At 38.6% G+C, this 26756-nt stretch overlaps 1 protein-coding gene across 1 annotated transcript in view; it reads left to right on the forward strand.

Moving 5' to 3' along the window:
- The first annotated feature begins 1033 nt into the window (after positions 1 to 1033).
- SPAG6 (sperm associated antigen 6) overlaps positions 1034 to 26756 on the forward strand; it is a 26239-nt gene continuing 516 nt past the window's right edge. Inside the window, exons 1-9 of the mRNA XM_010163809.2 lie at positions 1034 to 1147; positions 2068 to 2283; positions 5861 to 6044; positions 13143 to 13348; positions 14224 to 14397; positions 16797 to 16949; positions 19307 to 19498; positions 20650 to 20766; positions 24683 to 24828. Of these exons, the coding sequence (XP_010162111.2) occupies positions 1034 to 1147; positions 2068 to 2283; positions 5861 to 6044; positions 13143 to 13348; positions 14224 to 14397; positions 16797 to 16949; positions 19307 to 19498; positions 20650 to 20766; positions 24683 to 24828 (1502 nt within the window). The remainder of the gene's footprint in view (positions 1148 to 2067; positions 2284 to 5860; positions 6045 to 13142; positions 13349 to 14223; positions 14398 to 16796; positions 16950 to 19306; positions 19499 to 20649; positions 20767 to 24682; positions 24829 to 26756) is intronic.

The raw sequence follows: 26756 nt of genomic DNA on the forward strand, positions 1-26756 counted from the left end.
CTACTGCTTGCCCCCCTGAGACATGTGTTATTGTGACTTGTGAACATCCTGGGAGGCCTTACCTCTCATGGCCGTGCAGCTTCTGTCTGGAGTATCGACCTTCCCAGAACAAATTCATTAGTGGTCAGCATGACCTCCATGGTTGGTTTTACCCCCCTCACACTCTTTCAGAGCCATGTATAGGTTATTAGGCTATTTTCTTCTTGCTGGGAGCACTTTGGTTTCAATTTAAAATAAACATTCTCTGTGAGAATTACACCGCTGCTCAACTTTTCTCTTTTCAGAGTGCCCTTCTATACAGAAGTACATTATGGGTGTAAGTTGTTATAGCTTCCATCCCTTTGGACTATTCCTTGCTCGAAGGCCCTCAGCTTTTCCTTGTTGTGGTGTGCCTGTTCAACACCTGGGTGTCATCTGCCATTAGGCACTGATCCCACTTTTGTGGGACTGTCGCACCAGAAGACCTTTGTTCACTGCTGTTAACCACACAAGCCCTTGAAGAGAAATCTTGCTTTCTTCCACAGTCACCCAGATAAATCTTTATCTTTGTAAGCAAAAAATTGTAGCGGAAAGAACTGAGACAGCTGATACAGAGATTTCTGACTGTAGCTCTGAGTGTTTCATGTTCTGTTGTAGCACTTCTGCATCTTCAGAGAGCATCGCTTTCTGGCTGAGATATAGAGCTCAGAATTATTAATTCATGCAGCTGGCTGATACAGGGACAGCACTTTTGAAGAACAAGTAATTTTCCCCTTCCCAGACCTTACAAATCATATTTTTATGTAACCATTTGGATCTCATTGATATCCCTATTGCAGAGTCTTAGTTAACTCTAGGAAGAGCTTCCACATACAGAGTGGTCATCTTTGATCATCCTTGTTGCCTTTCACTGAACCTTTTCCAGTTCTACTCTAGGGGAGGGTATTAAATGTAGGATAGATTTATAGAATAACATAGTGATGGTCTCTGCTTTGGCCTCTATTCCTTTCTAAATAATCCTGAGCACTGTATACTTCTTCTCTGCTATTGAGCAATGAGCTGGTATCTCCATGAAACTGTCTGTTCTTACACTGAGATCTTTCTCCTGGGCGGTAGTGATCTGTTTGGGGTCCACCACTGCATACGCGAGGTTGGGATGGGCTTCCCTGTATGTGCTCCATTTCACTTGCCATTTTGTTATGCAGTCATTCAGTGTCTAGTTCCTTATAGTTTCCCTCACCGGTACTACCTTGAGTAACTTTGAGTCACGAGCAAAGCCTCATCTTGCTGTTCATGCTGTTGTAGATGAATACTGAATGGCACATGTCCCAGTGTGGAGGCCTGCAGAGCTGCACTGTGACCTCCTCCCTCCTATTACAAGAATGGAAAGTTTACTCCTCCCACTTCCTATTTTTAGCCAGATATTTATCCATGTAAGGACTTTCTTAGGCTATAACTGCTTATGGTTCGTGTCACGGCTGCTTACCTTACCTGTAATTTCAAGTACATATTGTAACATAACCTTAGAGAATGGACTTTCATATTCTCTCATGTTTAACTGATACACTGTGGGCTCATCAGTGAAAACACATCATAAGTAACAACATTATAAAAAAATCTTCAATTCTTCTATCTGGAGTGTAAGATATTATGGATATTGGTCCCCCAATCAATCATTGCTTATAATAGGTAAAATGTAATTTGGTGTAATTCAGCGTAGAGGTTCTGCTGGGCTGCTGAATGAGTGACATGCCAATGTCAGCTCACCAGGACCTCCAGATGGGGTGTCCCGTGTATACTTTTAACACATGCATTTTATATGTACTTGAATATACCTTATTTTCTTGTGTATACTTTAAGACATATATTTTATAGATGTTTGAATATAGCTCATTTCTACATGTGACTCTTTTTTTTATGTTTCAGAAATGTTTTGTGCCTGTGAAAAATGGGCAGAAACATTGCTATGCATCAGCAGTGCTATCCAAGTGCCGACTTCATTTCAGTGAAACACCTGGATTTCCTACAAGTTCTCATTACCTGGAAGAGTAATTTAATGGGTTTTTGTGAATAAGGGCAAACGTTTAGAAAAATTTCTGCTCACCAAATGGCCTTTTCTCTTCCTGGTGTAACTCAGGTGTAATGTCTTTGCTGAGACCTCTTTTGCTGGATGTCATCCCAACTATTCAACAGACTGCTGCTTTGGCTCTTGGGAGACTTGCCAATTATAACGATGACCTGGCAGAGGCAGTTGTGAAGGGAGGCATTCTTCCACAGCTCATGTGTTCATTGCCTGAGCAGAATGTAAGGCATCATTGTTTTCTTAAGTAATAATTTTTTTTAACCGTTGCACAGGGAAAGGGAAATCTTTCTGTATCAGCTATCTACTGTTATTCTAATGTAGCAATAAATGTACTGAAGTCAGAGACAGCATGTATGTTTGAACCCCTGAGAGATCAATGTGTACTGTGTGCCTAAGTTTGACTTCAAATAAACTTGACTTTAAAATATCATCTTAAAATATCATCTTCCCTTTTAGTGCACTGTAGGAAATATATTCATGGCACTGTTCTATTTTTAAAAAATATGTTGAATGATGCTTTATAAAAGGTCCCTCTTTAAAAATGAGACAATTTGAAAGCTGTAGTGATAATTGACTAGGATTTTTTTATAATACCAGATACTTGTAAAATACATATTAAAAACTGAACTTCTGTAATGAAATATTTAATATTTCCAAACATAGCCTTTTGGAAAGCTACACCATGAGAAATATCAAACCAGTGACACAGGAAAATACACTGAAAAATTTTCATCTTCATATTTGTCAAAACAAACAAACAAACAAAGCATAGTCACAATTGCAACGCAAATAAACCTGGTGGTCTCTTTTTCTCCTTTCTTGCATTTTTTCTTCAGGTTTTGCTCATATTCCATCTTTGATTTTTTTTTCCAGTGATCCTAACCTAGATTAACAGAAATACTTTTAAATAAGGTTCATAATAACTGGAAGAAGAAAGAGAAAGCTGAGAATTAAGTGCATTGATATCACAGCCATATTTAGGTTGCAGTTTTGATTTATTAGATTTAGGAGAAGTAGGATTTTAATGGAAATATAATTTGGAAAAAATATATATTTTCATTTTCCATCTTTTGAGGAAAACATAAATGTAAGTACTTATTGCATATATTTTTGTGCATATAGGTCATTGCCTATACAATTAATCTTAAAAAAACCCCAAAGCGCTGAAGAAAAGCCTTGATGTCAAGATACTGGTGTAGTATGGAGAGAAAGTTAAAGTTTTGGTTAGACAAGTTTATATCCATTTTGATTATTTCTATTTTTAAGGGAAGAAGGGGAACAAAACTTTTTAACCTTTACATTTGATCTGGAAAAGACCCCCTGCTACAACTAAAAGCCCTCACTAAATTAGCTTGAGTACCCTGGTTTATCTCTTCCATGTTACTTCCCATGCCATCGCTACGTTGAGATGGCTGCAGTTCAGAATCATTTGGGGCAGCAGCAAGATTAGTGTGAGCTCATGGAAAGCCTACTAGGCTCATTATCCAGTTCATGCAGAGTTTAGCAATGCATGCAGTTTGTTACTTCCCATATGCAAAAAAACCCCAAACCAAACCCAGATATGTTTCCATTCCACTCAGGCTTTATGTATCAACATCTATACTTAAGGAGCAGATTCTTTGAGCACACAATAAATACTGATTCTACTGATTTATGGAGAACAGTTACAGGGTCATATCTCAGATCAATGTTTTGTCAGTTAAACTGAGCAAAATACCAGTTTTACAGTGTGTTCTGACTGTGCCTGTGAATACATTTTGTTTGTAAATAAATGTGTTTTGAATAATAAAAACAAAGAACTGTTTTTCTTTGCCAGGAGCATAATGACTTAACAGAAATAACATACCCATATTTGCAAAGACATAGACTGGTATAAACAACTGTAGCTGCATTGAGTTCAGCAAAAGTTATGGTAACTTACATTAGCTAGGGATTTGACTGTCTGTACCATTTCCCTTAACTTCTGTTCCCCCTAAGTGATGTTTAATGCTTTGCTGGTAAATCACGTTTAATGTACCTGCCTTAACTTAGAAGACTGGATTTTTGGCATTAGGGAATTGTATCAGTACTGGTGAACTAAGGAGAGTCAGGGCGTGCGTTTGAGCACTGTAAGATGACTGGGATCTTTAATCATTAACGTGCTCTCTGATGTGGTTTTAGCCACTGCCAGCCATCAAACTACTTGCCTGGACATGGCTTAGGGGACAGCACAAGGCAGGGACGGTTTCCAGTAGTATAGATGAGGCTTTGAAGGAAGAGAAGTTTAGGTGGATGGGCGTGATATGCTGTGTCACTTTCCTTCAGGGCCAGGGAGTGGGTCTTGGTCCATGTTAGTTTCTGGGGAGCCATTGCAGATACTCCTCTGTTGCCGTGCCGTAGTGCTTTAGATCAGACTTTTGAAAGGTGTTTGGGCACCTTACAGGATGCACAGAAGCACTCACGTGGTTCTTTGTTTCTCTGGACTTGATCCAAAAGGGATGTGGTCTTTGCACTGTTTAAGTTTTGGGTACCCTGACAGTAGGAATCTTGCACTGTGAAGTGCCTAGTCTCCCTGTGCAGAACAGGGGAGGATGAAGCATCTTGAAATGAGATTAAAGCCAGCTGGCACATGGAGACAGCCCTCCAGAGCTTGTCCGTAGGGATGATCTGCCAACTTCCAGGCTGGAGAGCATACTCTGGGCATATGGGCATAGCAGTAGATGACTTGTGTCCCAGTGAATCTTGCACTCATTGCTACACCCGTGGCTTCATGAGCGAGGGAACTGTCTTTCTCACAACACAGTTATCTCTGGCCAGAGTACTCTAACTGGGCTCTGGATTTTGAAACTGTAAGGCAGGGGAAGAAATTTAATCTTCAGTTTCCACACCCCAATGATAGTTGTGAAACTACAGGAGGAGACTGAGATGTGACTTTTTGGGGGGAAGACTTTAACTGTGCTTTTAGAAGAAACTACAAGCACCACTGCAGTTTAGATGGAATCCCATGATACGCACAGCATCATACGTTATATGTATGCTGAAGACATGTATTGTATTTAGTCTAGCACTGAGGGCAAGGAGTAGAACTGAGAAAAGTGCTTGGGTTTTGCTGGAACTTATGAAAGAGGTGCCAAGGTGCTTAGTCCTGTCAAAAGTGAGTTGTTTCTGGACATGTGCAGGAGTAAAATTGCAGTGTGCCTGCTCAAACTGAGGGTCAGCCAGTGTTGGGTTTTTGGTGGGATGGGTTTTCAGGATCTTAGCTGTGTGCTTAGGCGTTATTTAGACATTTCAGGATTCAGATCCTGAACCCTTTTTGTTGGATCTAATTCTCTGTGTCTCAGTTTCCTGTTTGTAAATGTAAACTATGTTTTCTCATAGAGATGTTGTGAGGTATATACATTAGAAATTGTGAGACCTTGCAAGTGTCACAGATGGGTAGAGTTATTTTAGGAGTTTGCCCTGCATAACCTGTGTAATCTGGTTAAATATGTTAAGAGCTATTGTTTTTGCAGCTTTTATCGTTCACTACTCATTTAAACAAACAGGCTTATCTAGACTATTATCTTTTCCCCATATCCTCTTAGCCCTCTCATTTTTTCTGTTTGTTTATGCACTTACTGCAAATTTTAGATCATGAGCTGTCTCAAAGAAGGACTGTAAGTTCATTGTTTGTGTGATGTCTGGTGGTCCTGATTTGGATCTGTATGAGATACTGTTGCTATTAAAAAAGTCTAATTAATGCATGTCTGTACTGTATTATGTTTTGAACTACTTAATGTTAGTAAAAGCCTTTTTCTTTTTTTTTCCTGATTTGTGTAGCGTTTCTACAAGAAAGCAGCTGCATTTGTGCTAAGAGCAGTTGGTAAACATTCTCCACAGCTAGCTCAGGCAATAGTTCAGTGTGGAGCACTGGAAATGCTTATGATTTGCTTGGAAGATTTTGATCCTGGAGTCAAAGAAGCTGCATCTTGGGCACTTGGGTATATTGCCCGACACAATTCAGGTAACGGGTTTCACATGTGTTGTCTTTCAGCTTAATGCTATGTGAGAAGTATAATAAATTGAGTTATTGTAATGTTCATAAATAGAACAAGATGCTTTTTCTTCTCTGCTGCTATAAAATTTTAAATTTGGAATAAAACTCTAAGGATACCAATCCAACAGTGCTCTACTTTGTGTGGGAAACTGGCATATCTGACACCAACAATGCCTCGTTACAAGAAGTGCTCTGAGAGGAGATGCATTTGGCATGTGACCAGGAAATGACACTCTTGCTTTATTCTCCTTCATGAAGAAATTTCAGGATCAGTATTGTGTAACTGCAACTGTGGAACAAAGTTTATTTTGCTTGACATTAGTTCTTATTTTATGTACATAGTAAAGTGGAGAAGCCTAGGCAGAACCAAGTTTCATTCAGCTTACAGCAGTGCCTGCAGGGTAAAAGTGCCAAATTCATTGCACTGACTGTATTATCATCAGCCAGTAGACCACACTCTGCCCTGAGAGTCAGGAATAGATCCTAGGAATCCGATATCGAGCAGTTCACTGCTGTTTCAGAAGCAGTTGTATAACTCACTGGCAGTGTCATGTTCCTGTTTAAAAGCTGATCTATGTGGCTGGTAATTCTTTTACCAGCTATTTATATAGTTCAAGTAAAAGTTTAGAGCTATGAATCAAAGAAACTGCTGTCTGGAAAGGGTGGGAGAAATGGCTTGTATTCATATTGTTTAAAGTTAAACTTATTCTAGGATCATAACATTAACTCATGCATTTATGTTTGGTGTTGGCTCTAAAATGTCCGCAGACTGAATTTGGAAGTGATTTTCTTCTTTTTTTTTTTAATTGATATGGAATGTTGGACTGCAGAAGACATGAGGGATTTCCCCTTCCCACTTAGAGAGAGGGTTAACTTACTGGGACAGACTACAAAGTTGTCAGCACCTTCGTAAGAGACTGCTTTTTCTGGAGAACAAATTAATTCTTGGGCACTTCTGTGGTAAAGATCTTTTATCTTTTGGTCACCGGGTCTGAATCCCACCCTTGGTGGAAAATAATTATTGCTTCCATCTGAAAGATACTTGTTTAAGTGTCATTTGAAAGTGTTTGTTTGTAGAAATGTGTGTGTCTGTGTTACTGTTAATATAAACATTTCTGTAGTTTTATTATGTCAGTAAATCAATATTGACTCACTTCAGTTGCCCTTCATGTAATTCACTGCATGAATGCTGGCTGATCTTTAGGGTGATCCAGTTCAATCTGTGATGGCATTGTCTGCAAAGATGGAGGTGATGTGGGAGTATTGGAGACAACAAACTCCTTGTACAAATTTTTATTCCATGGTTATGAATTATTTATTCACTGACAGTGAATAGGTGCATGTCTCATGTCAAACACCAGCAGTAAGAACAGCATTTTCAGAAATTAGGTTGAAACTGTGAGTGCTACCAAGCTGTAAGCATCAGGACATAGACAGATCACTAGATGTAATCAGTTAAAACCAAACCAAAACTGAAAAAAATATTCTTCCTCTGCCCAGCTGTGGCCAATTTGGAGAATTTACCTTCCTCTATAACACAGTCACAGGAAGTCTTTAAAATGATTACCGAAAGTAGAGGAGTTCTACTGAAGAAAGATCACTCTGTGCATGATATATTTCTCATACTCCTACAAGTATGCCTTTGCAACAGGATATTGTCAGAGATGGGATACAAAGATAGATGGACCTGTTCTTATCAACATCTGATGTTTACTGTTCAAGAAACTCCAGATTAGACTCACATGCTTGTGTTGACAAAATTTGAGTTATGATTTTCTATCATTGACTGTCTGTGGACATATATTGCAGCTTAAACTCTAAAAATAAGAGTTGTGTGTGAAATGGTTTTCCCCACCCACAAAAGGTTTTTCAGTTTCAAAAAATGTTTCAGTTCCAAAGTGGGACAACATTAAAACATTTTTTTTTTCCTCTCCTGAAGACTGGGGGTAGGGAGGCTTATTTGCCCCAGCAAGAAAAGTTCAATAATTAGGGCATATATCTGGGATGTATGTGGGAGACAGATTAAAGTCCTGATCTGTCTTAGGCAGGATGTGAACCTCTGTCTCCCTGAATGCAAGCAAAGGCTCCCACTATTTGGTGATAACTGTTTGCAAGGGGAGGGTCTCTCTGCTTTTAATCAGAAATTCCATCCATGACCTGGTAAAGCTGCTCTCCAGGAACTGTGGTGTATGTTCCCATGAGAAGACTTCCATTTTGAGAAATCAAGACTTTTTTTTTTTTTTTTTTTTTTTTTTGTGGATGAAAACATTCTCTGGTTAGCAAGTTCCCTACTGTCTTCTTACAACAATCTCTTTAAGTACAGTTCTTCTGTGAACAGATGTCTCCAGAAGGCCTGTCAGATTTTAGGTCAAGTCAGATGTCTCATGAGATTTCAAGACACTAGAAATCTTGCCAGGTCAGATTCCAAAAGTTAGGAACAGCTCTTGCAGTTCTGCTCTTTCCTGAAGATCCCTTTGAGCTGAATTTCAGATGCTGATCTTACTCCAAAGTATACAGATCAGTGTGCTGTAATTTTGCCATTCATTATGTGTACTATTTCTGTTTGAAGAGAGGTGTAGAGTGTTTCAAGTACCATCAAAATACCATCAAGTCCATGAAAAGTATTTTGTAAATTTTTACTTATACCATATTCAGTTACTTATAAAATGCAAAATTCTTGTGTTTGAGCAGTGCGAATAACTTAGCTTTCCATTTGCTTTGCCTACATAAAAGGTGTACTTTATTAATTGTCTCTTACCTGCTTCAGCATATTGTAAATTGGTAGGAAAACAAAAATAAGCAACACTATTTGTTTACAATCATATTGCTGGGAGTGGAGTTATGCTCGTTTTCTGTCATACAGTGATAACTCTTAGGGTAGCTTAGCTTGGAAGGGGCCTCGGGAGGTCTCTAGTCCAGCTTCCTGCTCAGAGCAGAGGCAGCTACAAGGTTAGACCGGATTGCTCAGTTCTTCAGTGATTTGAGTCGAGCGGTAACTTTGTCTTATTCCGGGATCTAAGCTTGCCCTGTAATTAATGACCTCCATCCTTCTGGTGAAAGGTTTTCCCACTGGTTCCAGTGCAATCTTTAGCACTGTGGTTTTAGCAGTCTGCATAAACCTGTGATTTTGAAGTGCAGCCTTTGGACTACTTGTGGGGATTAGAGTCTTCCTATGTGGCCATTACATGATCACACAGTCCTCAGAAAAATACAGTATGGGTGGTTGTTTTGGTCAAAACCTGTTATTTCCTGTGGGTACACCTGCCACCACAGCAAGGTCTGTTTGAGAATCCTGGTCTGGACTGAAACTTGCATTTGCTTCCAAGCAAAGAAGGTTTTGCTGCTGTTCCACTATGTGAATATGGCTTTTGTTCAGAGCTGATTTTCCTTCTCTGGGGACTGCCTGCACATTCACTTTCTCACCTTCATCTTTCTTCATTGTCTTTTTTTTTTTTTATCCATACTTTTATTGTCAACATGTAAATATTAGTATGGGGGTTTTTTGTTGGTTTCTTTTCTTGGTAACAGCTTAAACCAGTTTAGGTCAGTCCTGTAAGACTTCCCATTGATTTCAGTGAGTGTGTAGTCAGGATTTTATTGACTCCTCTTCATTTGTTTTCCACTCTTCCTGATCACATAAACTCATGACTAGGCCTGATGAGCCCTGTTTGTATTGAGACAAATCAGCGCGACTCTCACACAATTTCCAAACAGTTGAACTGGTGACATCTTAAACTCCAAAGTCTTTCTTTATCAGTCTTTCTTCTACCTCCATGTCAGTCTGTCTTCATGTCTGCAGTATCTCCATTTGCTAAAATCTTCCTCATATTGTTCTGGACAAAAGCAACTAATTTAATCTGTTAGAACAGGTCCAGAAGAGGGCCACGAGGATGATCCGAGGGCTGGAACACCTCTCCTATGAAGACAGGCTGAAAGAGCTGGGGCTGTTCAGCCTGGAGAAGAGAAGGCTTAGGGGAGATCTTATAGCGGCCTTCCAATACCTGAAGGGGGCCTATAAGAAAGCTGGGGAGGGACTTTTCGTTAGGGCAGTTAATGACAGAACTAGGGGGAATGGCTTTAAACTGAAAGAGGGTAGGTTTAGATTAGATATTAGGAAGAAGTTCTTTAGTGTGAGGGTGGTGAGACACTGGAACAGGTTGCCCAAAGAGGTTGTAGATGCCCCCTCCCTGGAAGTGTTTAAGACCAGGGTGGATGAGGCTTTGAGTAACCTGATCTAGTGTAAGGTGTCCCTGCTCATGGCAGGGGGGTTGGAACTAGATGATCTTTAAGGTCCCTTCCAACCCAAACCATTCTATGATTCTATGATTTATGTTGCGTTTTGAGTCTTAGTTCTCTTGTCTCTGAGCATATGTAGAATAACATTTCCTACTTTCATTCATGTAGGGAGAAGTTCTACTTTATCATCATGTACTGGGACAGATTCCTTGAGCTGTACCCCAAACTGAAGTTCCAAGCTCAGGGTTTTCATAACTTTATGTGGAATTACATGAGGTTCATAAATTAGTTTTTCTCTGCTGCCTTTCTCCTTTTCAGCTATTGGTCTTGTCTTTGCCCTTATAATGCAGTCTTGGCATAGTGTTCAGAGAAGTCTTTTTGTAATTTGTTCCAGCTCTTTTATTTTCTTTGACTGAATATTTATTTTAAAAAATTTCTTCTTTACAACTATTTTTTCCTTTAACTCTTTCTCAGTCTTCATTTTTTTTTCAGCTGTCCGTGTTTTGTAATTGGATAGCAAAGTTTCATGAATCCTTTGGTGTATAGTCTGAATTGAAGACATTCTACCAAGTGGAAAGGTTAATGTAGCCTCTTTTTAAGAAAAAATTACAGTTATCATAGAATCATTAATACTTAGAATCGTAGATTTGGGCTGAGTTTGCAGGGGAATGTGATGGGAAGATCTATATTTTCTTTTGACCTTGCCTCAGCTTTCTTGTTTTTCTGACAGTCATTTACTGCTTGTCTGTCTGTTGACACATGGTCCAGCCCTCCATGTGGTAAGTTACTAGCCACGAACCTTATAAACACCACTGGAAGGATAATCATTTAATTAACCATGACGAACAGTAACCATCAGTATTTAAATGATATCAGACTTCTAGCAGCAAGAGCTGATCTAAATTGAATCAGACTTAGTTTGCTCTTTTGAAATAACTTTTATGGTTACTCTTGCGTGCCTGGGTGTAGCTGTGACCTTAAAGTATCGCTCTTTCTCTCCCTGCTTGAACTTCATGATTTCAGCTCATAAGGCATCAAAGAGACCCATTCTTCTAGTAGTATCCTGTCCCTCTTGACATGATTTTCCTGATATTAGCATTTCCTAGCAGACTGTAGGCAATTTAATTGGTTGCTCTGAAGTTGCTTCTGAGGCACAGTCGGGTGAATTAATCAGGACTATTGGTCAGTAGTTCATGATGTATTCCATTTGGTCAGTGCACAGCACCAAAATACAATTTGAAGAGCTCAAGCATGGCTTTTTCCATGAAAAGCTGAATGTGGCTTACACCACTTATATTGATTAGCTAGTTTTCAGGTTTGTTTTCAGATATGTTTTGGGTCCATTTCATTTAAAATTTTTGAAACTGAAGGTATGCAGCATTTGGGTTTTATTGAAATCTTATGATTTGTGTGTATTTGGAGGATACACATTCTACATTTTTAGTCAAATAGTTATTTGAAAAGTGAACCTTGAAGGGTTAATTTTGTATTAGTTTTAAAATTACTGCATTATTTATTGTAATTTTGTGAGGTTATATTTACACTTTCTTTAAAATATTATATAATGAAATAACATACAGTGTAAATATTTGACTTACATGTATTGGAGTGTGTGGCTATAACTCACTAATTGAAAACAAATCTGGTCAGGAACATTATTTGGATATTAACAATGTAATGATGACATGACTTACAGATTTCATGAAGAACTGTATTAGCCTATGTATATTTAATGAGGTATGCTATATTTTTCTTAGTATGAAAATCTCTTTATGGATGGACTATAAATCAAAAGAGCTAAGTTAGAGTCTTGAAATACAACAGCCATATGTTGCCATGGTACTGTAAGTCAAGATAAATGTTAAAGATAATAATGGATATGCATAATAAGGTGTAGCAAAACTGAACTAAGAACCTAATAGATTATAGAATCCCCTATGATTTTTTCCACTTGTTTCAACACTATTTTAAAATAGCACAGCTTGGTTATAGTATAAATTTCGCTTCTGATACCCAGTAATTCTTATTTTAGGACTGTGATTAATGCTGCATACATGGAGAGAGCTAATGAATTTCTAATAGCGTAATTTTTGTCCATGTCAGCTAATCATATACTCAGATTTTCTTTTCTTTTCTTAATTTAAGGTGCAGTTAGTTAAGGATATTGTACTACTTTCAGACACACAATATCCCACTGATGATATTTCTCATTTGTGTAATTGTGTATGATAACATTTTGATGTCATTAAAGTATAAATTCTGTCTTGTCCCCTCTATGGTAGCAAAGCCTAGTTTTGATCGGCAAGTTCCATTTTTCCAGTCTTTTATGTAAGATAAATCTTTTATGTATGTTTTTTGTATTTCTGGTTTTGGCATTTGATCTATGATAATATCTGCTTATCATTTAAAGAGGGTAAAATGCTCTCTAATTAGGTGGTTGGTAAAATTTTGGTACTTTGGCTTTCTGTGTTGTTGTTAGCCATGCATAAAATGCTTTCCTATTGATCAGTGCAGAATAGCCAGGGTTTAAACAGCTGACATCTGCTTACTTTAAAAAAAGAAAAAGAAAACAGAATAACAAACCATTTCAGCCTAATCTGCCTCAAATGTGTGCATGTAAATGGAGGTCCATCTATTGACCTGCATTCTTTTCAGTTGTGGATTGGTCCACACGGTTTATGAAACCAGGAGGGCTGATTTGAAATGCAGATGTCGAGACAGTGAACTACACCCTCCCCTTTTTCCTTTGCTGTATCTGTCAGGGTGAAAAATGGCTTGCACAAGGGTCAGTCACCCATACTCACTTAATTACTTTCCTTGGACCTACAGAACTGTCACAAGCTGTGGTGGATGCAGGAGCTGTTCCTCTTTTAGTGCTCTGTATCCAGGAGCCAGAAATTGCTTTGAAAAGGATTGCTGCTTCAACTCTCAGTGATATTTCAAAGCATTCTCCAGAGTTAGCACAGACAGTAGTGGATGCAGGAGCTATCGCTCACTTAGCTCAGATGATCCTGAACCCTGATGCTAAACTGAAGGTACATTTAAATTTATTTTTTTTTAATCTCCATTTTGCCAGTCATTACTTGATATTGAATCAAAGACTGATGTGCATATTTATTTAGGAAGCTCTTGTTTTGGGTGTTAACAAAGTGTAATTACATAGTTAGTGAAAAAGAGTTCTGAACATATTAACAGATTCAGCTACAGGATAAAAACTGCTGCTCTGTGAGGAACAGCTAAACTAATCTTTAAAGTTAATAGTATCATTTTTTAAAAGAATTTTGTAGTATATGAAGAATGCAAGAGTTATTTTTAATTGATGAAATTTGCACAATTTGATTACAAAAAAGGTTTTGCATACTTAATATTATACTATAAACCAGTTTGTTAAATGTATTACTGTATTTTAGAATGTACTCTCTGATGTGAGTAGCTGTTGTCGAAGGTTTAATCCCTAGAGTTTAATTGGCAAAAAAATCGTTTCTTAATGTAATTTTCTGTCTTACTCTAGCAGAAACAGAAGACAACATAAAAATGCCACTTCAAACAAATAGATAAAAATTCTTTAATATAAGGTCTGGCAGACCAGATTTATGCAAATAAAGATACTTTCCATAGATTTCACTAAATTTTAAATTACAGTTTTAAACGGTATATATATTTTTTCATTTTTAATACATAGCAAGCTTGAATGGGATAAAACAAAGGAGAAACTTTTATTCAAGAACCAGCGAATGTTCTGTGCCATTATATTCGTGCATGAATTGACTCAGTGAATTGTAAAATAGCTGTAATTGTTTTCCCTGTCCTGCTTTGTTTTCCTTGATGCAATAGATTTTTGTGTGCAGGAGGAGTGTGTGTTGTGAGATGTTTGTATACTATTGATTTTATAACAATTTTTATTTACTAGTGTCAGGTGCTGTCAGCTCTAAGCCAAATAGCAAAGCATTCAGTGGATCTTGCAGAGTTGGTGGTTGAAGCAGAAATTGTCCCAGTTGTGCTCACATGCCTGAAGGACTCAGATGAATATGTCAAGAAAAATGGTGCAACTTTAATTAGAGAGATAGCAAAGCATACGCCTGAGGTAAAACCTTGAAAATGCAAATACAAGGTCATATCATTAGATTTTACACTTTAAATAAAATACAGGATTATTCTGTCATTTGCTTTTTGAAAGGGAGGGCAAATAGCTGTTTGGCATGTTCATTGGAAAAATATGGAAATGCTTGCTGATATGAGATGTGTATTGAATATGAATTGGGTTAGGAAACTGGGAATCATAATATATACCTAGCTGCTGCTTAATTCCATAAGATAGCTGAGCTGAGAAGGAGTTTCAGGCTGACAGTATTGTCAGTCCTAGATATTAAAAATACCACGAGAAAAGCCTACAGAAGTCACGATACCAGCTAATAAATAACAAGATCACCTTATAACAATAATAGATGCTGTGTGTCTTTTTAAAAAATCTTCTGGGGTGCTGGGATCCCATTTTAATTATTTTTCCAATGACAATGGAGGTCAAAAGTTCTCTTAGTTATTATTAAACTGACAGTAGTTTCTTTTATTAGCTTGAGTTTGTAATTTGAGTCTCAGTATTTGCAGTGTTTTTGCCAATAATTGATACAGGAGGGTGGGGATGTTTGGCAAAGTCTATACAAAATAAATAGGAAAAACAAATAATTATAACTCAATTAATCTGTTAAACCATTGAGATAACTAAAAATCTCTGAATATGACTCTGGAATGAAATACAAACTGTGTATTTGTGGAACACACTAATGCTGAGTACAGCCATTTCAAAATCATGATCCAGCTTAACAATTCAGAAGTGTTTAAACCTGAATATTGTGCTGTTTTTTCAGCCTGCTAGTCTTTAAGCTGCTGATGATTGAAGGTTGCAGTCTTGTCTAATTTCCTGCTTTCTCTCTGCACCTCATCAGCAATACAACTTCACTTTCTCAAAAAAGTGAAGAAATTATCATTATCAAAGGAGGCACAAGAGTCTGGAAACCAGAGGCCAAACTCACAAGACTGCACATAAAGCCAAAAGCGTTTGCTAGCGCAGGATCCTCCATGCAAGGGGAAGTGGCCATTCTAGCAGTTCTCCAAAAGAGATGTAGGAAGTATCCTGGTGACTCCAGTGGGAAGTCACAATCCACGTTTGACTTTAGAGTGACAATGATCTCTGTCCGTCTCTGAGCTACTCCATTCAAGCAACATACGTTGCAGCAGAGACAGATTGGCAAACAATATTTCTAGAGGAGTTGTCTGTGTCAGTCATGTGGGCACTGTGGCTTTTGGATGTCAGCTCTCTATGCATATGCAGTAAAATTCATGTGAAAGTCAGGATTTGGGAGACTTGCAGAGGGGCCTGAGGGTCACAGCACCAGGGACTGTGTCTGTGCAGGAGCTCTGTGTACCTGCTTGTGCCCAGACCTGGGACCTGGTTGTCACTGTCTGCAGTTCACAGTCATGTGAACAGTTTTTTCTAAGTGATAACTTTAAATTTCATCTAGCTGTTTCATGAAAAAAACAATCCCCTTTTAAAGGCTCTGAGGCAACTGTGGATTTTATATTTATCAATTGGATTGACTCAGTTTTGTTAATTTGATTTCGACTTTTAAGAACGTGTTTCTTTTGCTTTGGAATCTTTGGGAAAAATGCGATATGCCTAACAAGATAGAAGAAAATAATCATAATATGAAATTATTTTAATTTCTATGCATTGTTGATATCATACATATACTACTGCTGTCCCTCAAGTGATGTGAAAAATGATGCCTTTTGGAAAGAAACATGTTGCATAGCTTGACACACACTGCAAGCATCATATTCTGTGAACATGATTATAATTTATAAGCCAAGCTATGTAATTTGGCATTCTTGGGCAAACTCTATTGCCCATCCAGTGTGTTCCCTGGACACCTCCCTCAGAACACCCTAACATGTAGTCCAAGTCGGTTTTGCACATCCATGACAATTGTCTTTGGCTTCGTGCCTCAGTAGGGGGATCCACAAAGGCTTTTATACTGCGGAGGTACCTAAAATGCAGGTGAGAGGAGGAGCAGGCCTTTGCCTGTGTCCTGACACAGAACATAGGATGTTGGCTTGGAAATGAGTGGGCACTAGTATGAAAGAATATCAGGCTCAGTAGGTATGTCTTCAGGGGCGTTCCTGTATTAGGCTGTCGTTTGGTGTAAACTAATGGAGTTGAGAATATGTCATTCCATGCTATACAGCATCAAGAATTCAGAGTCCTGATTTCCTTGCATTGAAGTCAATCAAAACCAGAGTAGCAAACCAGCCTTGTTCCCGAGAGCTTCATGCTGCACTTCGTGCCCAACAGTCTGTATGATACATCACTCTTATTCCAGCTTTATTTTGTAAATCAGCAGCAATACATTTAAAGACTTTTCTAACGTAGTGCTTTGTGCCTGTTGATACCTCACGGTGTCTAATCTCTTCCATTTATCTTTTCAGCTTTCACAGCTTATAGTAAATGCAGGTGGAGTTGCTGCTGTGATTGATTGTATTGGCAGCTGCAAAGGGACTGTCAGACTGCCTGGCATCATGATGCTTGGTTACGTAGCAGCTCATTCGGAGAACCTGTCAATGGCAGTGATTGTCTCCAAGGTTAGCTATCACTTTGTTGTCTTCCTAATAATAATACTTCTTCAGTGGTATTCTGAGAAAGAGATACAAATTAACATAGGCAGAGAATGTACTTTGTAACAGACTTATATGCTGGCTGTTGATGAATGCACTTTCTCCTAATATTGCTGCTTGCTGTGGCTGAATTTTGTGGTAACCTGATCAAAGTGTGTCTTTATGAAGTTGAACCCTTTATAAAATGCCCTGGATTAGTTTGTGAACATCCATTTGTATTACAGTACATGATTTTTCTGTGTTGCAATTGTACAGGTACAGAAGATCAGTCAGTGAATTTCTATGGTCTGTTTCCTCTTAAAATGAATATTTGTGGCTACATCAAAACCCTTTTTGAAAAAAAGAATGTTTAATGGCGTGCTCTTCCTCACACTAGCATGACTCTGCTAGTACTGCTAGAGTAGTCTTGCAATAGAAATCTTCAGACTTGAAAAACCTCAGTTTCTAATGTAGTATGCTTTGATTTAGTTGTGCAAGTGACATTTCAAATGAGATAAGCTATAAATTTTCAGGTTTAAATGAATTCTACTGGGCAGGGATATAGAAAGGAGAGAATTTGCAATATTCGCAATAGGTGAAATTAGTGCCTGACAAAATATTCTGATGTGAATAATGCTAACTAATGACAGGAGGAAGGAAGTAATTTCACTGAGCATTGTTGACCCATTTTCACACTATGTCAGTCATTTAAAATATACTATATCAGTGGAAATAACAAAACAATAAAAACAGAGAAACAGAAATGTCTTCTAGTAGGAATGCAAGTTAAAAAATGGAAATGGCTACAACATGACATCAATAAGTATGCGAGGAAGGTAGGAGTGATCAAAAAATGCTCTTCTGCATTTGAAAACTAAAGAAATAGACACTTTTTCCTTGCCCTCTCTGAGGGCCCATCTTCTCTGGTTATGTCTCTGTCTCTCTACTTTCAGGTATGCCTAGAGCAAATATGCTCCTGCTGTTGAGTGCTTGACATTAAGTGGGATGAATCCGGGATTAAGTTCATGAGGAAGCACCTTAACTGATAAATTTTTGAAAAGTAATAATGATTGCTACTGTAATTCAGTGGGAGCACAGTGAGATATTTTATAGGTATCTGTGCAAGCTCTCATTAAATTAAATATTTTAATGAATGAAAGAAAGAAACCCACAAATAATCCCAAAACTCATTTTGAAAAAAAATTGCTTCAGGGAAGCTAAGCTTGTGGAATGGTCTACAGTGCTGAGGACATGGCTCGGTAAACTGGAACCATCTGAGAGAAGTGCACTGCAGCATAACCATGTGCAGTTACACATCTACAATGTTATGATGCAAAGTGATAGCTCCATTCCATGGTACTGTGTCCTGGAAAGGATGAATTTTGAAAAATGATTTTTGGGGTTACACGGGACAAACATTTCATTGTGGTCTTCTGTTGCAATGCAGTGGTGAAAAAAAAATAAAAAGACAATTCAGTCCTTTGCGGTATTAAAGACTGGAACGTGAACCATTGTTAGAAAAGAGAAGTTAATCTATGCATATAGTTCTGTAGTCTGTATTTTAAAAGGATCTTGAAAAAAAACCAGAGTGCACAGAAAAGACTAAAGAATTATCCATGGGATGGAGGAAAAGTTTTTCTAGTTAGAGGTTTAGTAGCCTTGCCTTACCTAAAGTAGCATGAAACAATTCCTATTGAAGTGTCCTGGCATAAAATACCAGATACTAAGTAGCTCCATAATCCTGTGGAGAAAGGATAAAGACTGACCCTGAACCAGGAGAACTTCAGTAACAGCTGGATGTGAGTGAGGTATTCTCCACCAGTCTTAAAATCAAGACTTGACACCTTTCTGGAAGTGACTGGATGAGTCAAACATGAACTACTGGACTCAAGAAAAGGTTGCTAAGTTGAAATTTAGTGCTGTGGATAAAAAAAATAAGGATTCAGTGATTGAGCCCTTCTGGTCTTAAACTGCTTTCATAGATTCATAAACACGCAAATTACCTTATTATATTCAGTTCTGACAAAACTGAAGCCTTTGCTCTTAGCACAACCTGAATTGTGGTGTGTATTCCTTTTATCCCTTACATTTGTGTGTTAACTCAAGCTGCCTTCTGACTTAGAATATTGAATCTGTTTCTTTCTTTAACTAGATCTATTAAGATTTATTCAAAATTCTTGCTAGTTATGATGTGGTAAAAATATGATACCACTAGGATGTGTGCTCTTATAGTTTACTTCAGAAGGGTGCAAATAGAGAAACATTTTCTAACAATCTGTATCAGTTTCCAGTTGTCCTTCCCTGGTGTAGATTTGTAAAAGTTGTGCTTTTGATTAATGCTACAGGGAATACCACCACTGTGTGCATGCTTGATAGAAGAACATGAAGATCATATTAAGGCAGCAGCTGCCTGGGCCTTGGGACAAGTTGGAAGACATACTCCTGAGCATGCACGTGCTGTTGCAGTAGCAAAAGTGCTACCCATACTGCTTGCTTTGTATATGGACACACGCAGTTCAGAAGATCTTCAAATGAAAGCAAGTATATTTGTAGTACCTGCAGTATGAGATATTTATTGTAATCAAGAGATGTAAGTGCTCAAAAACTACTAAACAGTATGTGCCTTTTATTGATGTTCATTGAGTCACAGATTTCATGGGTGTAGGGTCCAAAGGCTGTGTGTCCTTTATTAGGCCTGGCTGGTCCTAATGTGTGTGCATATGGTGCATACCAAATCACATGGTACAGCCACAGCAATCTAGTCCTTCATTTTCCTACCAGTTTAGATTTTTATCTTTTTATCAGTATAAGCTCTTGTACAAAATATTATGGTAGTAGATTTGTAGTAGATTTGCTTACATTTTTATTCTTATAATAAAAATGTAATAAATACTCAAAGCTCTGTTCTTGAACACATGCAGCTGTACATGTTCAGGGCCTTCCTTCTGTGGGACCTAGTAGAGTTGCAGTTTGATAAAGTGTATTTTTGAGTGACAGTAAGTGAACCAACTGAAGAGTATAATATGACAGGATATGGTTTCCCACATTGTACTGTGCTTCTGTACATTCCACTGAATCGTGTTCCAGATCTGTAAAATAACTTTTGTATAGTAATTTTCAATGGTCACCAAAATACCAAGGCCAATTAGCTGTACCTTGTATCTGTAATCCTACCCAAGAAGGGCATTACTGCTTGTAGCAGCCAACACTCAGTCTGTTTTCAGAAACTAAGCACTGATGTACAACTGTTTCACTCCCTTTCCCTCCCTGCCTGGACAGTAGTGCGCTTTGCTATCCCAGACCAGCAGATGCTCTAGGAAGCCACTTCTAAAATACAATCTTTTAAAATGCATTTTGATTTAGCTTTCTTATTATATTACAGTACTTTAGTTTACTTAAAGGGTCTACTGCTGCTTCCATTGTAGTCAAAGGAAAATTGTCATTACTTTGACCGTAGATTACATAATAAGAATATGATGCACTGTAGGTTTTGAGGTTTAATAAATCTAAGTAGAAAATTGATTCTTCATTAAGTGTCCTGATAGATATAGTAGTTTTTATTCAGAAAATGCCCTTTGAGAATTCTGATCAATTTGCTTCTTTGATCAGACTTCAGTGATATATAACATGAATTTTTGTTGTTTTTATTAATGCCTTACTAGAGAAATTTTATTTTGCATTTCAATAGGCTAAGAAAGCCTTAAAGAACATCCTTCAGAAATGCACATATCTTCCAGCACTTGAACCACTGATGCGTGATGCCCCTCCCAATATTATGAAATATGTTGTTGGGCAGTTTAGTAAGGTAAGAAAAGGCTCTGCTTGATGGGTAATATTTTAATAGTTTTCTATTTAACAAGGAAGCTATCTTTCCAAAGATGAAGTCTCTCTAAAGGTCTCAGTTGATTTCTCAGGAAGAAGAAGTGTCCCTTGCTGAAGCAGTTTGGAGCATCCTGTCTGATAAAGCTAGATACTGTTTCATCTGGGACCTGCCATAATTGGGGGCCCAGGTGAACCTCATGAGGTTCAACAAGGCCAAGTGCAAGGTCCTGCACCTGAATCAGGACAGTCCTCATTATCGATACAGGCTAGGAGATGATGTGCTGGAAAGCAGCCCTGAGGAAAAGGACTTGAGCGTAGTAGCGGATGAAAAGCTGGACATGAGCCACCAATGTGCATCTTCAGCCCAGAAGGCCAACTGCATCCTGGGCTGCATGAAAAGAAGCGTGGCCAGCAGATCAAGAGAGGTGATTCTGCCCCTCTGTGCTGCTCTGGTGAGACCTCACCTGGAGTACTGCGTTCAGTTTTGGAGCCCTCAACACAAGAAGGATGTGTACCTGTTGGAGCAAGTCCAGAGGAGGGTCACAAAAATGATCCAAGGGCTGGAGCACCTCTCCTGTGAAGACAGGCTGAGAGAGTTGGGGTTGTTCAGCCTGGAAAAGAGAAGGCTCCAGGGAGACCTTATAGCGGCCTTTCGGTACCTGAAGGGACTACAGGAAGGTTGGGGAGAGACTTTTTACAAAGGCAGGTAGTGATAGAACAAGAAGTAATGGCTTTTCACTGGAAGAAGGCAGGTTTAGATTAGATATTGGGAATAAAGTCTTCACTGTGAGGGTGGTCAGACACTGGAACAGGTTGCCCAGCGAAGCTGTGGATGCCCCCTCCCTGGAAGTGTTTAAGGCCAGGTTGGATGAGGCTTTGAGCAACCTGGTTTAGTGGGGGTTGTCCCTGCTGATGGCAGGGGGGTTGGGACTAGATGATCTTTAAGGTCCCTTCTAACCCAAACCATTCTATGATTCTATGACCTTATAGCAGCCTTTTGGTACCTGAAAGGTGCCTATAAGAAAGCTGGGGAAGAACTCTTCACAGGGGCATGTAGCAATAGGACAGGGGGTAATGGTTTTAAACTAGAAAAGTGTAGATTTAGGTTGGACATTAGGAAAAAGTTCTTCAGTATGAGGGTGGTGAATCATTGGAACAGGTTGCCCAGAGAGGTAGTGGAGGCCCTGTTCCTGGACATATTAGAGGTCAGGCTTGATGGGGCTCTGAGCAACCTGCTCGAGTAGAGATGTCCCTGCTTACGACAAGCAGGTTGGACTAGATGACCTTTGAAGGTCCCTTCCAACGCAATACATTCTATGGTTCTATGATAATTCATCCTAAGACTGGGAAAAAAAATTTGCTTATAGGCAAGGTGGTTTTTTCTTCCTTCCCTCTTGAGATTAAGTGGAATATTAACTCACATACAAATATTTTTACTGAGCCAATGTATCACATAAATCCCAGTCACATCTGTTTTAAATAAAGTACAAGCTGTCTATACAGGAGTGACTTAAGTCAGATATTTTACAATAATCTAGAGTTTAAAGGCTTCACCAATTTTATCCTCATTAATTTTCAGTCTCTATTAAGTAAGTGTAAAAATTCCAAATCTTTTCTCATCCCTCTGAAAATTAGAAACTGTTTATTGTTAATTACATTGTTAATTTGAGTGCAGCATGTAAAAAGTGACAATTTAATAAAAATATTTAAAATTATTTGAGTAATTGCTAACTAGTCAGGAGATTTCTAGTGTCTGCAATGTTCACCAGCTGTTGGGAATCCTGCTCAACGATAGACTCTCTTTTGTGCAATGCTCTGCGGTGTAATCTGTTAGCAGGGGGTACCAGGCTCTCTTGGTGAGTTTTCTTTCTGGAAATGGCCAAATAAAACAGTCTTGATATTCAGTTACGATTATCACAGATCTGGACACAGTACTGCTTATAGTGCAGATTCCTGATTACATTGCCACACTTGGGCTTGTGCTGTCTTCTTGCTAAGTCTGTACAAAGACTGGAGATTTGCACAGAACCCAGTGCCTTTTGCTTCGGTGTGCTGACTGGAGCTATTAATGAGCTGCATAGTAATTGGCTGCCCAGTGTATACATTTGAATGTTGTTTGCTGTTGAAGTGATTTTCTGCCCTTCATATCAGCTGATGTTTTGTTTTGTTTTGTTTTTCTTCTCCTACATTGTATTAAACAAACTTTACTTGTCTGGCATTTGCTTTTCTGAAGTATACGTGTAAAATTAAGGTTGCTGTGGTAAAAGCATTTTTCTCTCCTGTACTATAGCTGGGAATTTCCTATCCTTAGAGCTGTGGTGTGTTACTTCTGTGGGCTTATTTATAGCACAGTAAAAGCCTTATTTCCAGGCTGTGCTTTGGAGTGGGATGCTATCCGGTCTTGATGCTGGACTGTGCCATTTTAGCATTATTGTTTTCAGGGTCTGTGCAATTCTGTGCTGTCTCAGTTTGGACTGGGAGAAGGAACTGTGTCTCAGAGGTGCTGTCTGTCTTTAGGGCCTCTTCTAAGAGAGTTCTCTGCTGTCTTATCCAGCCTGGGAGTCACAGTGTGGGGGAGGAAGGCAAGGAAAGGGCCATATCCTGTCTCCTTGCTAGTTCCTCCTTGGTAGTTCTTGTTGTGGGGGGTATGTGGAAACAGCCCACTTCTCAGTTTCCACAACAAAAAGATCACAGTTCTTCTGGCACTTCTACAGAACATGTAACGGGGAGAAGTCTCTGTGCTCCCCTCTTTTTTCTTTACCTGTCTGTTGATTTTGTACAGCCTAGAGGGACCAGAGAAATGAAGGCTGTTTGCCTATATGCATAGCAGAAATCTCATCCTTCTTTTCCTTCATCCTTTCAGGCAGTCCCTCCTCTTTTGAGTCTCTTGTTTTACACTGAGATACAGTCAAATTTATGGCTTGATTTGCCTGACCAGTGTGAAGGCTTACAAGATGCTTTTGCCCCCATAGTACGTAACTCAGATTTGGTTTTAGATCTGTCTAGTTTTGTTGTAGATGCAGCTGACGTCTTGCATTCTCTCTGCCCCACCCCCCATCCCCCGTCCCCCTTTTTTTTAATATTATTGCAGCCCTGTGGGCCTATGGACTACATGCTGTCATTCTCCCTCTCCTGGCCCAGCCCCCACTTCCCTCCCTCCCTCCTTCCCTCCCAGCCTCTGGACAGAGCTGCATATTGGCATCACTCAGGGAGCGCAGAACGTATTGTCTGATCATTTTTGCTTCTCATCCCCTTTGGCTGCAGAAACTTCACATTTTTGCTTTGTGTGTGTGTGTCTGTGTTTGTAAAAGGCTTCCATGGCTACACAGTGTGTTGTAGGATTTTAATATCTAGGAATTTAATAGTAGCATGTAATGCTTCAAGGCTGCATTGTTCACTCGCAACACTTCTCAGTATTGTTTTCATGCACTAATCTATACTAGATCATTATAATGATATAAAATTCTGCTCTACAATTAAACTGTGGGAATTGACATAAAAGACCTGAATAACTTGGTTTAAGTGGAACAGATGCTGTGTTATTCCAAGTTAATGTTCAGTTTTTATTATCTATTTAATCTCCACAATCTTATTGTCTCCATAGGAATAATTCAAGAAATGTTATTTACGTAAAGATAAATATTAAATTCATTATTTTTATATATGTTATGTATTAAAGTACATGTTAAATTTTGCTATAAGCATAAAGGGCTGGTTTATTATTTTTTCCCTCAACAACTGGGTGTTAAAATACAGTAGTCATTACAGATGTTGTGCCTCTGATGTTCCATTTTATCTGTCCTCTGAATTAAAAACAGATAAGCAATATTTGAGCCTAGTAGCATAGAAATTCCTTTAAAAGAAAAAATATAATTTTTAATGTACTTTTCTGTGTATAGGTGTTACCACATGACAGTAAAGCACGTCGTCTCTTTGTAACAACTGGTGGACTTAAAAAGGTTCAAGAAATACAAGCAGAACCCGGGTCACTTCTTCAGGAATATATCAATACTATTAACAATTGCTATCCAGAGGAAGTAGTAAGGTAGGGAAAATGAAATTTAAAAAATTCATACTTACAACATTGTTAGATGTTTCTCACAAGAACAACACAAAGCAAGGATTTAAAATATTAATTTAACTTCTACATGAATTTTTGCTTTTAATAAAACAGCATAACATTTGGTTAACTGCCCCAGTGGTAACACAACTGCCAGACACATACTTTTGAACGCTTTCTCTTTTCTGATTATTTTTTGAATCAAATTTCTTTATCTGTAAACAAAGCCCAAATAATCAGGCTCTTGCAGGAAACTGGGAAGAAAAGTCAGTCCTGCACTACCCAGACAAACTCTGAGGCTTCAGCACAACCGCTCTCATATTAATGAATGTCTGTGGGAAGTTTAGTTTATCTTGGTAACTTATTTATGGATTACTCAGGCTCCAAAATACAGGAATTGGTGACTCTTTGGTTGCATCCTTGACTTCCCTAAGAGCCTGTCTGAACTAGTGTATTCAGAGGCTCCTTTGAAACTTCCTCTGATGTACAGAGGGTCCAGAGGCTTTCCTGCACAGTTGCTTTGCCCGCAGCTGCCCTTCCTCCCCAAGCCTCATCATGAGGCTTAAGTGTTATATGAAAGGACCATACACCAGCTGTCTGCACCAAGTTGAACTTTGCCCTTAATGAATACAGAAACACTATTAAATAGCTTACAGTCAAAATGTCACCATCCTAAATTGTAATAATGAGAGAAATGCCCTCCTAGATTCTAGATACCCATTTACCAGTCCTTCACTCCATCAACACATCAAAAGGATGTTATACTCATGCACTCCCTCTACAGGCTCTGAAAATCTGCATCATCAATTTTAATTATAGCAACAGAGTTCTTCAGCTAATAGTAGCTACAAACTAAGTCACGCAAAATGAACCCTGTGTGTCTCCACAATGGCTGTCAAATGGGTAAAAGCAAAATCATAAAGAAACTTTATTCTGAAGCTAATACTTCAGAGGGAGGACATTTGCTTACGCTTTTCTGGATATAATTGTTTCTTTATTAGAGCTATTTTTGTCCTGTAAATGAAACAAGGTTACCCATGCAGGCTGGGATGTAATAAAGAAAAGGGCTCCTTTGAGCATCTCCTGCTTGCCTCTTTGTGCTACTGCCTGATGTTGGTTGTGCTGCCTGAGGCACAGCTGCTATAATAGAATCCAGCTCTGGGTTTGTCCTGGAGACCTATTATTTTAGGCTGTTTGCAGACTGAATATAATAATGCATTGAAAAGTTAACTTTACAGTCAGAGAACTAATATAAGTTTTAAAAAGAGTTACATTACCCAGAAATCATCCAGAAAATGAAAATCAACAAGGTAAATGGATCTTCCTTCAGTATGAAAACACTGGGGATTTCTACTTGAATATATTTTAGGCATGTATTACATGGAAGTGTTCCTCTCTCTTGATAGTTAAAGCTTCCAGGGCTCAGAGATGACAATTTACATGCCTGCAAAACCAGAAATGTACTGAGATGTATGTTTTTAGAATAACACAGTAATACATTTCAGGTACTCTTAACCTGGAAAACAAGAACTAAGTGCAGCTTTGGTGATGCTTGCATATTGGAAGCATGTAGTTGGTCCATTGTGGAAAACCAACTGAATGACAGCAGGACAATAATGTCACCATAGAGTCCTACTCTAATGAAAACCTACTGGATAATCTCTGTCCTTGAGTTGGCATTAGAGACAGAAGGTCATTGTGATATATTTTTTTGTTCCAGAATCAATGTCTCTCGCATTGATGTAGACTTCACATTAGCTTTGGGGTGTGTGCTGGTTTTTGACGAACAGCAGTAGACTATTGTTGTCTGGCAGCCTATGGTTCTGTGTAAACTCATGCTTTTTTATTAGAGGCCATAATTTCAAAAGAAGTTAACATCTACATTTCTCAGTAAAGACAATGCTTATGGCTGG

The sequence above is a fragment of the Antrostomus carolinensis genome, unplaced genomic scaffold, assembly GCF_000700745.2.
Source record: "Antrostomus carolinensis isolate BGI_N321 unplaced genomic scaffold, ASM70074v2 scaffold43012, whole genome shotgun sequence".
Taxonomy (NCBI): Eukaryota; Metazoa; Chordata; class Aves; order Caprimulgiformes; family Caprimulgidae; genus Antrostomus; species Antrostomus carolinensis.